The following is a 17,190-nucleotide window of genomic DNA, read 5'->3' on the forward strand; positions in this document are numbered from 1 at the left end:
AGAAATTATACATGACCGTAACAATGACAACATCAATATCCTTACACGTGAAAGCTTAAAAATAGTATCTTCACGGCACGCGACAAGAAATTAAATTTTAGGAACAATAAAAGTCCCGATGTTTCATCAATATCTATATGGTAAAATTATAGTTCATGCTCCTAGCCTGTAGCGTACTTTTATTAAAAATGGCAACAGCTGTGAATGGCTTTACTTTTCTGTACGATGATTAATTCATTGTTTCTTTTGCTTATCGTTTGACATGACCAGTTGCTAGCAGCAGAGAGAAGACTTTCAGGTGAATTACTTAGCTTATTTATTTTCCTTTAACCTTTTAGTCGCCACAAATTGGTATTTGAAAAGCGATAAGAAATTCTACCTTCATGCACTAGAAATAACTTCCTTTCGTTTAATATGCGGTGAGTATTCAACATCCTGTTCATAAATATTATTTTGCCACAAATATTAATTACGGCTTAAAGAATGGAACACGCTGCAACGTGTATCTTAAATAACTTAAAAAAGTAAAGTTCTAGCGAGAAACATTTCAGAGATCATTAAAAGTTAAAAATTGCTGTTCGTTGATCGTGATTCCTCTTCCTTCAACTGAAAGAGGGACATTAAAATGTTGTCAACTGACTGCTGTTGGAACAAAGATAATCATCAGTACAGTGTGGATAAAACGTCTTTACAGACAACCACATTCTCTGAACTAAAATCGAAAGAAATGTGCTCAGATATGTGTGGAGAGTTCGGATTGTGAGCTCGGGGCCAAGGAAAGGTACATAAAAAAACTTTCAGAGCATCCTTTATTGCTTTGCACTGAAAGGAATATATTTCAGAGACTTCTAAACTGTCATTTTAGTTCCCAAAACAAACAATTCTACTTCTAATTAAACGAAGACGGTATCAATAAACAGTTATTTTTTTATAGTCTTCCGAGAATATATTAACACTAGTAATAGTTATCACTAAAGCTGCCCCCGCTTTTTTTTATTTCTACCGATTGAAAACAATTGAACATTATTATATGAACTAAAACTTCTATATATTTTTTTTTTGTAAACTTTATCACTCATAATGTTCCTATGACCTAGGCATCTTATCATGGTTATTATCCAAACATTCAACTAAGTAAACTAAACCAACACTTTCTAGTTAACTCATTCCATTCCAGACAGCCGTGAGTTTTCCTTCGAAAGATCACACAAAGTAATTTCTGAAAAAAAAAATTCCCCTCATGGGAACTAATACTCCTGTTATAAAAATTTCACTCAGTAGAACTTAAGAAAAAATGGTTAAAGAATTATAGAGAAACAAACTGCTGTTTCAATTTGATGATGAAACAAACCATTTTTATTTTTTATATAAGAGCAAACGTATCTCGAAAGCAGAACAGCAGTTGAGAAAATCATCTGGAACTTGTTGTCACGATTTTTTTTCTGAGACGGGTAGGAGGAGGAAGCACCCGGCAAAGAAAAGGACTTTCTCTGCAATTCCCCCTTCCCCTACCCTCTTGCTAAGAAAGGCCTGATACTCAGGTATCAAGTATCGCGTTACTGTCACCTCTAATCTATAAATGCAAATTAGAGTCAAGTTCTTTGCCCTCAACGAAAACGCTGCAAAACATTTACATTTACTTTTGGATTCCTGCCAAGTCATCTAGCCGTGACATGAGCTCTGCGTCACGTAAGATTACTCAACAATAATGAGCGATCTCAATAAACGGCATGCCAAAATACTGGCGATCGGAAGTATCTTTGTCACAATTAAACACGAGCGAAGCGACACTCACCTCGAATATCGAGATTTACCGGTACTTCAGAATTACTTACGATACCTTCTGAGTTGTTTTTATCGCAAAAATCCATCTTCAGGATCTTTGAAATCGTTTTCAATTTGTTCTATATCAGGATCTACGACATTTCGAAGAGAATTTACTTTATTGCGGTATGTTTATTCGACCCCCAGCAAACTTTCGGCAATCCTTTGCGAGCCGTATTCTGAAAAATCGAGAATTTTTTCTGCGTTGGCGAAATTTTCGCGCCTTTTACGCGGGGACCTCTAGGGTGCCTCCTCAGGTTTTGGCTGTCTGGGCGAAAACCCTGCGGGGGCAAAAACTATAATTTCTTCTTCCATGCCACTATGTTGGCAAGCAAACAATTGATAAGAGTAACGAAAATTATTCAAGATGAAGCAGCCAATTTGTATCTTCAGATGAAGAATAGCTCGCAGTTTCAATAAGCGCAGATCTGAAATCCTCGCATAATAAGAGTTAAGGTTATATATCGTACGAGAATGATCGTAAAGATCTTGTGGTCGCTAAGATTACTGAAACAAAATAATTCTCTAATAATAATATTACTTTATATTATTATTATTATTAGAATATTATATTATTAAAATGATATTATTGTCTCAATAATAAAATAATAACGCAAATATTAATACATTCTAAATAATATAATAACAATTTTATTATTTTAACCTGCGTGGCCACACGATCTTAGAGACGGAAACACTTTTCATTTCTCTGAGTTTTAATATATTAGAATACGAGTGCATGTGAAAAAAAAAGGAAAAAACGGTGCCACTGTTTTTCAGCGAAAAAGACGAATAATTTTTTAAGAGGGAAAATCAAATCCTGCTTTGAGGGTAAAATGGAGGGTTTTGAAAAAAAAACAAAACAAAACAAAACAAAAATTGCCCGAAAATTACAAATACAAAACCAACCAAACTTTTATGGCTTCAAAACTTATCTTCAAGACTCTTTTGGGGGTTATTTAAGCAACGTAATAAAAATAGTGTCTCTCGGTTTATTCACTATTGTGATGCAACAAGTATAATTTGAATTATTCTTGGGATTTACTCGAGATCAAACATACAGAATGTTTTTATTCTTGTATATTCTATATGCCATATACCATAGTTTGGGACATTGCTATTAGTTTTTTGCATCATATTTGGTTCGCGCAAAATACAGCTTTCTGATTTTTATTTTATTTTTTTTTGTTTATCGTTTCCATGGAAATATTGACTGCCTTAAGTAATGCATTGTACGAAATTTTAGTCCATTTCCAAATGCTAGGTGTAAATCTTTTTTTACTAGTGTCATTTCGATCTTGGACTGGGTTTTAAGTGAGTTCCATTCTAAAAGGCATGCATTCAATATGCATTAAATAAATTGTGTTCTAATACAACAACATATCTGAACAATTTTAGAGTCATTACGGACATGAAAATGTCTCCCAGGAAAAGTGTGTGGGCTGCTGTCCTTGTGCTAAGTAAGTGTTTGTGTTTTCATTATTTGTTTTACTCTATTTAAAGGCACTGAGTTGAATTTAAGCTTGAAATGACGAGGGAAGGCTATGGCGGTCACCATACATGTTTCAATTTTGTTTGCAGAGCCCAAATTCTCCTTACCAGTGGTCGGGAACACGTCTAGCGGTCACTAGTCAAGGGGAACGCGGGCCCTGGGGACATTTTTCAGTTTCCTTGCATTTGGCTGGTGCGCCTGCAATTTGATTTGACCAATCAGGATTCAGCAGAGGGAAAAACTGTACTGTCCTTACGCCAAGTGCTTGTTAACAGGAAAGACATTGCAGTCGGGCAACTTTTCTCAATAAAAACGGCGCTAGGTATTTGTGAAAAGCGATTTTTAATTCAAAAAAGCTAATCAGATTTTAAACGTGAAAAATATGAAACATTTTGTGCTTTTAATTTGACGCCAAAATGAGTCGTTTGTGTTCGGCCACTCACTCTTCGACGTCTGTCGCCAGGTGGGATAAGAACTGTGTCGTTTTGAACAAAATATATTGTTGCTCGCCAAACTAAACCCAGAATTCTCGATTTAAGCAATAGATCAGAGGCCAAAGCGAGCATGACATTGTTGTTTTTTTTTTTAACTGCGAAGAAAGAGACTATTGTGTTGTTTCAATAGGACAACTCAGTTTTCACTGCCGCTCATGCTGCGGGCGCAACCACCGTATGTAAGGGTTTTTTATGGCATGGCATGGCATGGCATTTAACTCAAGAAAGATGTGTCTCTTTTTTTGGCAGCTGCAATTTTTGTAAAGACGTCTCCTCAACATACTCGTCAGGGAAGCCTTGACGGTAAGTTTCAAAGTAAAACAAAATAAGATAGAATAAAAACAAATAGGAAATATATATATTTTTTATGTTTATTTGGTAAGTAACAATTATTCCACGAGCACGCGTTGGATATTAGATGATCGATAGCCAACGGGACGCGTAGCGCCGAGTTGGCTATCGATCATCTGATATCCAACAAACGCGAGTGGAATAATTCGTTTATTGAAAATGCCCCCAGTAGAAAACTAAGATAAAATAAAAATTAAAACGCCCCCAAAAACTACGCGCGCACTTACCATATTTGTAGAGCATGGTATAATGGCTCATATACTATGATGGCTAAGCCAATGAAAACTCTCCAATTGCTTTATCCAATGATCCTTTTTTTTAATAATCATGTATACCTGTAGGCTTTTGTCGATTTTGCTAGCATAATTCGGGCACAATTTTCCAAAAATTTAGAACAGTGCTAGCAGCATAATATGCCAGTTTTACGGGTACAAATGACAAAAGCCTACATACCTGTGTCCTATGCATACAAGAATCCAACGTGAAAACAAAAAAAAATAGAAAATAAAAAAATAATGAAAAAAAAATAATAATATGTAGATACCAAAGGTAATATAACTTACAATAAGGGTTCCCTTTTTCAATGTCTGCGATAATCTGTTAATCTTGTAATATTCATCCATCATTATAGGAAAGTCACGTGTAAAGAGTTACAACCCTGCTCATAACTCCTGGGACACTTCTTTCTTCTTTCAATAACATTCCCTCTACCTTCACAATGTTTTGCCTGGCAAGAAAAGATAGATGCCTCCTATTAATTACTAACACTGCTTTCGATCTTGTTACACTGTTTGGAAGAAGGCGGTCTCTGTTTCGTAGCAAATGTATAGAGTATACGTTACCGTTGTTAAAATAGGTGTACCAAAGAGTTACCTTTCATAACTAAGAGATCATGAAGAGTAACAGAATTAATCTCCCATATAGACTTTATTCCAAAGGTAGTCCCGCTCAAACTATTTTTAGATCACTCCAGTGGTTTTGGAAATCCAAAGAGAGTCTAGAAATTGTAAATCCTGCAACGCTGAAGTCATCACAATTTAAGTCGCGCTCCATACATTTCCATACTTTACAATAACTGAGTGTCATCGCTAAAAATAGCTTAATAGGGATTACCTTGGGAATATGGCTTTTAAGGGGGATTAACTCTTTACCTTTCATCCTTTTCCAGGGGGCAACACTCCCCCCCCGGCATACATTTATTTGTTAAAATTGGCAGGTTTGAGGTCTCACCATTTTTTTTTTTTTGCAATAGATTCTTGTGAAAGCTCTCATACCGTGGAACCCCGCCTTACGATTACCTCGTTATTACGCCCACTTATTTTTGTTGCGGCGAAATGCTCATAAATTATCTTATATAAAGCCTACGTTAATGTGGCCACCCCGTTCATACGGCCAACGGCCACATTCTGAAATCCGAACCTGTCTAATCCTCTATAATTTTACCCCGTTTACGTGGCCACTCCAACCAGTTAGTCACATTGTTAATATTGTTTGTACTGATTGAGGGTCCATTTTTTTCTTAACTATATCGCATTCCAGACGCTTCCTAAAGAATATTTGTTTAGAAGTGCAATCGTGATATATCTGTTAAGAGGTCACTCAATTTATACCAGTAGTGAAATAGGACATATTCGTTTTCTCGATATTGGACTGCAACAAGCTTGCAATGGAGGCTCATGTGGGGGAATATTATTCAAAGAGAGAAGTGTCATTGGGATATTAAGAGCAGCTTCGTCTAAATATCAACTAGACTTGGAAATAGTGAAAAAATCGAATTTCTTCAAACTCGCCCAGAATGAAGCCCTACGGGTACTAGCTACAAATATATCGTTTTAAATGAGCGGCATATTCAGAGGCTCGTAAACTCAAAAGTAAAAATTTTCATTACAAACTGATTGCACGTCGTATTTGTACTTCCTTTCTTGTCTATTTAGAGCTAAATAGATCGGGGTTTGATTAGAACAAAAATATTTGATGAATTTTCTAAATTAACGACCCAAGACAGCTTTACAAGGGTTCTACATTTAGCCTACTTTCAAATGCTAAAAAGGCGTTCTGGTGCACGGCTTTTCCCAAAACGCCTAGTTTGGTATGAAAGAGCATTGTTTCTTCTTCAAATTAGTGAAATAAAACTTTTGGGTAAATAAAATCGCGAGCGCTGAGATAGCGAACTAAATGCAGCACTTCTTCCTGAAAACGTGACCTTTGACCCAAGTGTAACGAAACTGATTACTTCAAGAAAACCCGGAAGAAAAGCAAACGTTGCGTTATTTTGAAACAATTTCTAGGGATATCTCTCCGAAACCATGATTGCAAGAAACTATTTGCACATATGAAATCTTAAAGGGTGAAGGAAGGAGCTAAAGGGCGCATTTTGACACAATAACTTTGTTTGCTGAGAATTGAATTGAAGTCAATTCCAGTGAAATAGGCCCTTTGCAGCTGGGGTCACGTGACCAAATTTTTCCTAGAAAATGTTTATATTATGGGCTATAACTTAAAGAATGCCAGAAATGGAAAGAGTGCATCGAAAATACCTAATGGCCAAGTTTGAGGCCCCTGGAATTAAAGAGTAAGTTTGTACGACAGTTTGAATTGTCGGAAAATGTTGCTGGAGAGCAAGATCTTGCTCTCCAGCAACTTTTTCCATACAAATCTTCTTATTTCTTTTAAAAATTCGGACCGTCATAAAATCTCCTTTTTTAATGATGGGGCCTCAAACTTGGCCATTTTGATATTTTCGACATGCTTTTTCCATTTCTGGCATTCGTTAAGTTATAGCCCATAATTTTATGAAAAATAGGTCACGTGATGGCTTGTGATGTCACGTGATGTAAAGGGCCAATTTGTAAACTTGAAGTATGTTAGCCGATACTTACCTGAATATTTATATTTATAGAGGAGTCTTCTTCTTGGATTAACCTTCAAAAGAAGCTGGACCCAGATTTGGAAACCTCTAAAAGAAAAAAATGTTTAATGTTCCGTGACCTGCCCGCTGCTATAAATTCCATGCACATGCCAACCGCATGTTTGTCGTAAAACCAACTGAACTCCACTGAGAGTTTCCATGGGCAACTCCAAAATAAACAATCGATCCCAAAAATGTAAAGGGAAATTGGCTGTCTTCATGAACAGTTAGAAGCTAGAGTCAAGTTCCATTACCTGTTAAAAGTGTTTGATTTTACTTTGTTCACTCAGTAGTTACAGTCACGTTCGAATACTCCGTACTATCGGTCACGCCAAAACACTGCAGACCGTGTAGAATGAGTAAGTTTCCCATACAAAGTCTCGTACGCCTTTGTCTATTGAATCAAAAGTCAAATACTGCGCATGTGCAGCCTGTGGATAAATGACAAACTTTCAGATATATTTAACACTATTTTGTAACTAGACCCAAAAAAAGGAGTCACAATGAAAAGCCCAAACAAGTGTCTGCAGTCTGCACGGTCTGCACTGTTTTGGCGTGACCGATTCGCGGTACTCGAACGTGAAAATAGTGAACAAAGTCGACGCAAACAAATAAAATCAAACACTTTTTAAAGGTAATGGAACTTGACTCTAGCCTCTAACTGTTCATGAAGACAGCCAATTTCCCTTTACATTTTTGGGGATTGTTTATTTTGGGGTTGCCCATGGAAACTCTCAGTGGAGTGCAGTTGGTTTTACGACAAACATGTGGTTGGCATGTCCATGGAATTTATAGCAGCGGGCAGATCACGGAACATTAAACATTTCTTCTTTTAGAGGTTTCCAAATCTGGGTCCAGCTTCTTTTGAAGGTTAATCCAAGAAGACGACTCTTCTATAAATATAATTATTCAGGTAAGTATCGGCTAACATACTTCAAGTTTGCAAATTTCATCGGAATTGACTTCAATTCAATTCTCAGCAAACAAAGTTATTGTGTCAAAATGCGCCCTTTAGCTCCTTCTTTGACCCTGTAAGATTTCATATCTGGAAATAGTTTCTTGCAATCATGGTTTCGGAGAGATATCCCTAGAAATTGTTTCAAAACAACGAAGTGTTTCCCTTTCTTCCGGGTTTTCTTGCAGTAATCGGTTTCGTTACACTTGGGCCAAAGGTTACGTTTTCAGGAAGAAGTGCTGCATTTAGTTCGCTATCTCAGCGCTCGCGATTTTATTTACCCAAAAATTTTATTTCACTAATTTGAAGAAGAAACAATGCTCTTTCATACCAAACTAGGCGTTTTGGGAAAAGCCGTGTACCAGAACGTATTTTTGGCATTTGAAAGTAGGCTAAATGTAGACCTCTTGTAAAGCTGTCTTGGGTCGTTAATTTAGAAAATTCATCAAATATTTTTGTTCTAATCAAATCCCGATCTATTTAGCTCTAAATAGACAAGAAAGGAAGTACAAATACGACGTGCAATCAGTTTGTAGTGAAAATTTTTACTTTTGAGTTTACGAGCCTCTGAATATGCCGCTCATTTTCGATGGATTTTGGCCGATTTGGGGCATCGAAACGAAAAAGTTGCGGAAAAAAAATAATTTTTGATTTATCGAACTTAAAACGATATATTTGTAACTAGTACCCGTAGGGCTTCATTCTGGGCGAGAAATTGGATTTTTTCACTATTTCCAAGTCTAGTTGATATTTAGACGAAGTTGCTCTTAAAAGACTTCCCGCATTAGCCTCAGTTGCAAGCTAGTTCCAGTCCAAAACTGAGAATACGAATATGGTCTATCTAATCCTACCCCGTTATTACGACCAAATTTTTATGCCCTTTGGAGACCGTATTAGCGGAGTTCCACGGTTTTGACTAAATTTGGCATGATAAATCGAATGTTGCTTATTGTTTTCCGTTTGAACGTAAAAATCGAAAAACGTGAGATTGGTATGTAGGTTCATTCAAAGACCCTGTTGAGTTAAAACGCTGTCAAACGTCAAGTTGTTAGAGGGTCTTATATCTGATAATGGGACAGATAATTTGTACTTTTGGAAAATAACGTCACATGAAAACCGGCATAGCTGTCATGAGCAAAATTAGTGAAAACTGTTTCTAGGAAAAAAACAAAAAAAACATAAAACAAAATAAATATCTTAACTGACCACTCCCCCAATTGGATTTTTCAGGGTCAATTGAACCAAATGATAAAACAAATACAATTTAAATGAATATAACGTGGTTGAGAATCCCAACTAGCAGGGGGTGGGCCAGTTGGCTATTTACAAGCGTGACCGAGGAGTGTGAACCAGGAACTACAGAGAACAACACCAGCTGGTTGTCAGAACGGGACTTGAACCCGCGGCCCCGGAGACCTAACCACTCAGCCACGCTGCCTCTATATATTGCATTCACAAAAAGGGCTATCACTGTGTTTGTGCAATTTTCCCACTTCAAGCCGCACACTCCTTCTGTCCACGGATTAAGCTCATCAGATATTACATAGTACCCTGGACAAAACTGTTCTGGATCGACGTTTTATACCAAAAAATTGAAACAAACAAAGTGACACAAATAATTTTGTAATTGTCTTAAACGTTACTAAATTCCACACATGGAAACTTATTTTTATATGGATCACGTAACAAAGGCTTGCGTTACACCTTGTCGAAATTTGGTAACGGAGTCACAAAGGTATGCAAGATCACGCAATTTCTGAGAAAAAATAGAGTCACATTTAGAGTGTTTTGCGAAGAAACCCTTTACGTGCTGGCGGATTTTTTTGTCAAGATTTTGACAAGAAAGCATGAATGAAAATAACAACTTATTTGGCCACTGAAATACGATACTGTCTTCAGAAACTGACATTCTTCAAAGTCTTTTAACTGTTTTTGCCCAAAGATCAGTCGTCCACCTGTTTTAAAGATGGCTGCCTCTAGCTCGCGCTTCGTAGAAGCCACAATATTGCGCAAAACATTGCTATGTTAAAGCGTTGTCGGTCAAGAACTTCAGACACGGCTATCTGTGCTTTTAGGAAAGTTTCCGAACCTCTTTCTGGGCTCATGCACCAGGAGCTCGCCATTTTCTCGCATTTTCATGCATAAAAGCTTGAAATTTTTGTTTGGTTTCCCTTCTGGCCCTTCAGTGGTAGCACTACAACATGAATCTTTGATTCTCTAAACCGTTGATGTATCACAGGATTATAACTGTTGTTTAGATAGATTATCTCTCCTTCCTCATACCATGTCCTCGGCGAATTCATGAAAAAACAAATCCGCAAACACGTAACGATGTTCTTCGCACAAGCACATCGGTGTTACTCTACAATGTCGATGTAAATCATGACTTTTTTTTCTCACAAACTGCGCAATTTCCCGTACTTTTTTGATTCAGTCCCCAAATTTAGATTGACTGTAACGCAAGTCTTCCTTGCTTGATCTATATGAAAATAACTTTCCATGTGTGAAATTTAATAAGGTTTAAGACAATCAAAAAATTATTTACATCGCTTTGCTTGTTTTAATTTTTTGTGGTAAAACATCGATCCAGAACAGTTTTGTCCAGGGTACTATTATTATACATTAAACTCACCATTGGCCGAAAGCGCACATTGTATTTTCGAAATCAGCGCCTGTGACGTCATCTACCTGCAGAAAATACATAACCATATCAAGCTAGGACAATCAAGGATCGCGGGTAATCATGTGATGTATGACCGTCGTGCATGATTTCTAAGGCTAATCATGCCAAGTTCGCGCGGTTTGTGCTGCTTGCCGTCAGTGAAGAAGCACAAACATGATTTTATTTTTCGTTCAATGTATAATAAAACAATTATTAGATTCGGTTTTTGGGATATCCGGAATATAATAATGAGGGTCTTGGTAAGGGTTATCAGTCTTAACCTTCGGCTTCGGCTGATAACTTCTACCTCGACCTTGATTATTCTGGATATCACAAAAACTTCATCCAATAATTGTTTATTGTGTGCCTTAAAAATGTGCTAATTGAGAGGTCTTGAAGATAACTTTTATGAGAATTTGCAGACACATAAGTCAGTAGATTCAGGAAACAGCATCATTATTTTTCTATTTAAGACGAACACTGATCACTCTTTCTTGCTGTTTGAATTTTTCAACAGCTTGCCCAGATCAATGCAAATGTAGCTTTGACTCGTACTATGGTCTAACGGTCTCTTGTGAAGGGAAAAATCTGACGTCTATTCCACTGCAATTTCCGCTAAATACTACAACCCTGTAAGTATATCCCTCGATAGTCTAATTGCTGCCGTAGTGAGTCAGCCTGAAGCGAACGAACAAGGCAGCAGATCTAATCGATAAAAAATTACAATATCTAAGGTAGATCAACCACTTTTCGTGCAAAACGGAGAGAATTGTGGTCGGCGGTAAGATCAAAGAGGCAAGGAATTGTGGTTATGCGCGAATGGAAGAATTAATGTGCGCTGTTTTACGTGTGCTTTGTTCATTCGATGAAAGCAAGGATGTTAGCCAGCGGGAACAACAGGATTCAGTCCAGTATATCCAACAAAGCACTCTTGTGGAGTCTCAACCAAAACTAATAGAAGTCATAAGGATAATTACAGAAACGATGAAGTTAGTGGGTCAAAGGCGCCCGTTGTGATAGAGAACCAAGTCAGTTTTCAAAATTTTATCGGCAGCTTAACCTTAATATTGAAGCTCTCAAAACCAGATGTGTAGAAGTAAATCATTTGTAATCACTCGTGAAAAAGTTTCGACGTTGTATTGTGCTATTAATTATGTTTAACTATGTAAATTGCCACAACACCAAGCAAAATTTTGACTTTTAATCAGGCATCTGTTTTATAGTTTGTAGTAGAGTTCCATCTCACTAAGCGTTATTTGCGATCCGTTGAAGTTAATACTATTTTTAAAAAAATCACATATTTTACCGGTACCTTTTGTATTTATTATCTGCACAACTTTATTCAACATTTTGGAAATCACACGGGGAGGAATGTAATTCACTCCAAATAGACCTCTTTAGCTCGCGGTCACGTGAACTACATTGGGTAAACACAACGTTCAAGATGGCGGCCGGTGAGGAGCGTTCTTTCGTAGCGTGGACAAAATCGTTACAAAATCTAGCAAAAGTGTCCTCGATCACAAAAGCCAACTATTTAAAAGGATGTGGAAAAAAGGAAGTATTATTGCAGAAAAAGGTTACCAGAAGTCATTCAGCCGTGACCTAAAACCTTCTAGAATGTTGTATTTCTCACGTAATATTCGAATTTAGAAACATTGCAACAATTTTCTGGAAACTCCAAGTGTACTTGTATGAGAGCACGAGTTTCGTCCGTGAGAGAGCGATGAAACTGTAATGAAGCCGCTAAGTGCTGCAATCCGGGAAGTTAAATAAACCAGTTTGTAACTGTTACCAACGAAAATTAGTTCTGTATGGGGACATAGGCGTACGGGACACTTTTTGCCAGGGGGGGCGGTGCGCCATTTGCCCAAAAAAATTTGCTCAAGGTGTCCAAATATTTACGAAACTGAGTCGAAAAGAAACGAGGGTCACTAATGGTGCACTAACATAGACCTACATACGAAGTGAAAATATTATTACTTTTGATTCTGTCATATGAGCTTATAAAACACGTTAAAAGGAATAGCTGTCTCTGCCATTTCGACGGCCGAAGATATCAATGATACCATCCATGTCATTGTTGACTACAGAGTTGGCATATGCCCTTTCAATGTTAATAAGTGCGATGTTACTGACTCGTTTTTGCCCCATGGTGCTGCGGAGGTAAGTTTTTAATCTGCGCAACGCACTGAATGATCGTTCTGCAGAACACGATGTAGCAGGTATCAATGCAAGAATATGTACCACATTAGAAAATTCTGGAAACATTTCAGATATAGATCATTCCGTGCATTGTCTCCAGCATTTCTGAAACAGTCATGCAGCCTAATTCGCGCGCACGACGAAAACTCGCGTACATTTATTTTCTGCTGGGCTTCCAGATCTCGTCGTCGAGTTTGTAAAATTTAGCTACGCGGGAAAAGCTTTCTTTATCAGGTGTTTCAATGTGACAGGTATTTCCCAAAACACAGAGTATTTCCTAGTCATTTCCGCTAAACCTGAGCTCAAGCTCGGATAGCACCTTGTCAATGGACGCATAGTAAGTGTTGATACGGTGGTGCGATTCCGGTGTCAGCTGCGTTTGTCTTTGCGCATGTTCACCTACAAGGGCTTGAGGGCGGTGCGATGGCGTTTGCCTGGGTGCCCTGGCTTCTCGTTATTCAAACTGAGAATTGGTCAGCCACTTTTTCATTTTCAGACCCATTCCTGATGCTATCTGCCATACGCTGTTGAAACGTTCACTTCGACATTGGCGCAGGGTCTGGATGGTTATGTCGGCATATCTACGAGCGGAGATGACGTCGACCGTCCTCCCCTGAAGATATCGGCACAGACTACTAGCATTGCTCAGGATTACTTTCAGCACACACAATCCGAAAATAAAGTCCAAGTCTCAAATTGCGGTCAATAAGGCTCTGCTCTCAGAGTAGGTTTTTGGATCTGATCTTTTTCTGAAGACAGCGTGAGCAGGGCTTTTACAATGCGTTCCATTTGCCCAAATTAGTCTTGTTGCCGCCTCCGACCCGTACGCCTATGTAACGGAATAACCCTGCTCTACATTGACACTCCTTACATCCTCCTTCACTTTCAATAGGTCACATTTGATTTATCAATATTCTAGAATGGCTTCGAGGCCTTCAGGACAGACTTCTATATTTGGTGGTGTTTTCTTTGTATCTAAGTCTCTTTTGGGAATTGACGGACAAAAGAAACTTTAAAAAAGTTGCAATTTTGACCCAAAAGCCTCGAAGCCATGTTGAATATTGATATATCGAACGTGGCCTATTAGCAGCATTTTGTATCATTCAGGTAAACTAGTTTACCAAATAATAAAGAGCCCAATATATTTCAGGACGAGAGTATTCGGCAACATTATTTGTGTATTGTTTCGTCTACGATAAAGAAAAATGGTAAAAAGTACGAGGCCTCCTACCTCATCTCTTTTATGGCTCTGGCGTTGCTGGCATATAAATATGACGTCATTGAGGAGTGATTTCACATCTCTATGGACACGTGATTTGCACTAAAGTAAACAAGTCTTTCTGCTTTACACGTCATATGAGTTTCATCACTATTGAATGAATAATTTTGGAGATACACAGAGACCTAAAAAGCCTAGCCTAAATATAGTCAACTTTGACCGTGATATATACATTTTTTTTTTTTGCAGGAGGTTAAATAATACTCAGTTGAAGTACTTGTCGGAAGGAAGTTTTAGCCGCACTCCCATGATAAAACGTCTGTAAGTCGTCTGCTAGCTAATCTAAGCTAACAAGCGGCAGTGACTCCCTGGGCTAGGGGCAAGGGCAGCAGTGAACCCCTTAGCTAGCGGGCAGAAGTGACTCCCTGGGCTAGCGAGCAGCAGTGACTCCCGGGTTAGCGGGCAACTGTGACTCCCCGGGTTAGCGGGCAGCATTGACTACCTGGGCTAGAGAGCAGCAGTGACTCCCTGGTTAGCGGGCAGCTGTGACTCCCTGGGCCAGTGGGCAGCACTGACTTCCAAGGCTAGCGGGCAACAATATACTTCCTAAGCTAGTGGGAAACAATGTACTCCCTGGGCCAGAGAGCAGCAGTGAATTCCTGTGTTAGCGAAAATCAGTGACACCCTAGGCTATAGCGAGCAACAATGACTCCATGAGCTAGCGAGCAGCAATGACTTCCTGGCCAATGGCTACTAAAATGCAGTGAGGATTCTTCTTAAGTGCGCAAAGACAAGATTGCTGACAAATAGTTTCTGTGATCTCTTCCGCTCTTCTATAAGGAGGATTGGAACCCTGACGTGCTGAAGCCGCTCCTAAAGCAAGCATCATAGTTAAACAAAATTAAAGAATCGCTGATACACAAACCACTCGATCTAAAACCCGTTACCCAAACCCACGTTCGTGAAATATCAGCTGCATTTTTAGCTTGGGATAGCCACGGAGGGGTGGCTTATGGGTAACGTTGTGGATACTGGGTAAATCAAAACGCAGCACGTAGTTTTGGCTCTGTCAATTCCAAACCCACTCAAACCACCCCCCGGGCATTTGACAGTTTGTTTTTAGAAGGTGGAAAATGCCTCACCGTGGAGCAGCTGGAGCATACGAAATCCTTATGGTGGGGCTGTGAGAAAAGTGCAAATGCCTCACCTATGGGATAGTTATAATATTATATTTAATAGCGAAATTGCCGTGTACTCGCAAGCTCTAACTTAACGTGGAAAAAAAAAACATTTTATATTTGTTAAATACTTTTAAAGTTTCATTATGACTGTTATTCACGTACTCAGCTTTTTTGTATAAAACGTATATATTGAAGATAATTTAAACATGGTAAAAAGTAGTGCACACCAGTCTGCGCAAAAACAAAAGAAAAATAGCGTAGGCTGTATTAAATGAATGATAAAATATAGTTAGCTCGAGGTATTTTTGTTTCGTGGAGTATGAGTCTAAGGCCCCGTTTCAAACGTCGAAATTTACATTTCCCGAACCTGATAGCCCCAATTGAGTACATGACGAGGTCGACGTCTGAATCAATTGAGCTCGACACATGTTATTTGGGTTGATCCGAAAATTAAGTTCGACATGGCCAGTCGGTCAGTTCGACTTCGGTGCGACTCCTATTCAGACGTCCAACTTTTCATGTACCGAGCCTAACGCATGCATTAAAAAATACATTAAATAAATTAATTTTTACCCAGAATTCTGCACGTTTCCCATTTTTGTCATGCGCAGACAGCCTGTTTTGATCTTTTGAAACAAAATAGCGGGAAGAGCGGGACGATATATGTTCCTCTTACTTCGAGAGCACGAAGTATACTTCTGCATGCGGTGTTCCGTATTTGAAAACGATGAAACTGTAGCGGGTTGGAAAGCAAGCAGTTCGGTGGCGTACTGACTGCGAGTCATGTTTTCGAAGAAAAATGACAAAATAAATGAATTTTGAAGAAACCGACGACAGGAACGAACTGGACGAGGAATTGTTCCATTCAAGCGATAACATCAGGCGAACCAAATTCAAAAATCGTCTTGGATTGTTTAATGCTTATTGCAGCTGGAGTCGCCTTCTTCGACTTGTTCTAACCTCCTTTATCGCACTTGGAAGAAGAGCAAGCTCTTCATTTCCACAATTTGTCCTTTTCTTTTGGGTCGACCCAAATTGGTATTAGGTTCGGCACATGTAAAGTTCGACGTTTGAACCCGGGCTAAGAGCGAAAAACCGAACTTGCTCGAGCTGTTAACGGTTTCCGCTCGGTATTGCAGACCAGAGTTTGAAGACTCCCATTGACAAAACAGGGCAAATGGTTTTGTAGAAAAATACAAAGTGAAAGTTCTGTACAGCCCCGCAAATGATCCCGGCCAGCAAATGATTCCTGTTCCGCAAATGATCCCCAAATGTACCGCAAATGATTCCAGGACCGGAAATGATACCCAGATTGTACCATGAATGATTCCGAACCGGAATTTGAGGACTCAGGAATTTGAACAGTTGATTTAAAATTTTTCGCAATCGCTTTTTTTTATTACTGTGAAACTCAGAAAACCGTGGACATTTGGATTTGATTCCAAAAGGTTAATTTGGTACTGAACCAATCACAATAAAGTTCAAGATACGCGAGGAAACCTCAAAACCACAACCAATAGACCAAGTTTCATCAATCAAAATTCTAACATCGATCCCAGGCTTTCGGGTCAAAATTGCATATCTTTTAGGCTTCTTTTTTCTTTTAATTCCCAAAAGAGACTTGGATACAAAGAAAACACCACCAAATAGAGAAGTTTGTTCTGAGAGCCTGGGAGCCATTTTAGAATATTAATATATTGAACGTGGCCTATTACTTCTGGTGTTTGCGGTTTAGTTTTCTCACGCTTAATTGGCTTTTTTCTTGCTACACAATAATCATCGTTAAATATTTCTGGTATTCACGGGTTTCTGAGTTTCACAGTAATAACACAATATTTCGATAGAACAGTTACTATATGAAAAGAAAGAAGACGTGCAGTATGAACGATTTGAATGCAAATT

The 17,190-nt window shown here is 38.5% G+C and overlaps 1 protein-coding gene across 1 annotated transcript; it reads left to right on the forward strand.

The window, feature by feature from the left end:
- The first annotated feature begins 272 nt into the window (after nucleotides 1-272).
- LOC145494239 (platelet glycoprotein IX-like) lies at nucleotides 273-14,432 on the forward strand. Its single transcript, XM_081473690.1, has 5 exons — nucleotides 273-298; nucleotides 3,223-3,284; nucleotides 4,060-4,113; nucleotides 11,204-11,318; nucleotides 14,357-14,432. The coding sequence occupies exons 2-5, from the start codon at nucleotides 3,236-3,238 to the stop codon at nucleotides 14,430-14,432; spliced, it is 294 nt and encodes a 97-aa protein (XP_081329816.1). The 5' UTR covers nucleotides 273-298; nucleotides 3,223-3,235.
- The last annotated feature ends 2,758 nt before the right edge of the window (nucleotides 14,433-17,190 follow it).

The sequence above is a fragment of the Orbicella franksi genome, chromosome 8 (genome assembly GCF_964199315.1).
Source record: "Orbicella franksi chromosome 8, jaOrbFran1.1, whole genome shotgun sequence".
Taxonomy (NCBI): domain Eukaryota; kingdom Metazoa; phylum Cnidaria; class Anthozoa; order Scleractinia; family Merulinidae; genus Orbicella; species Orbicella franksi.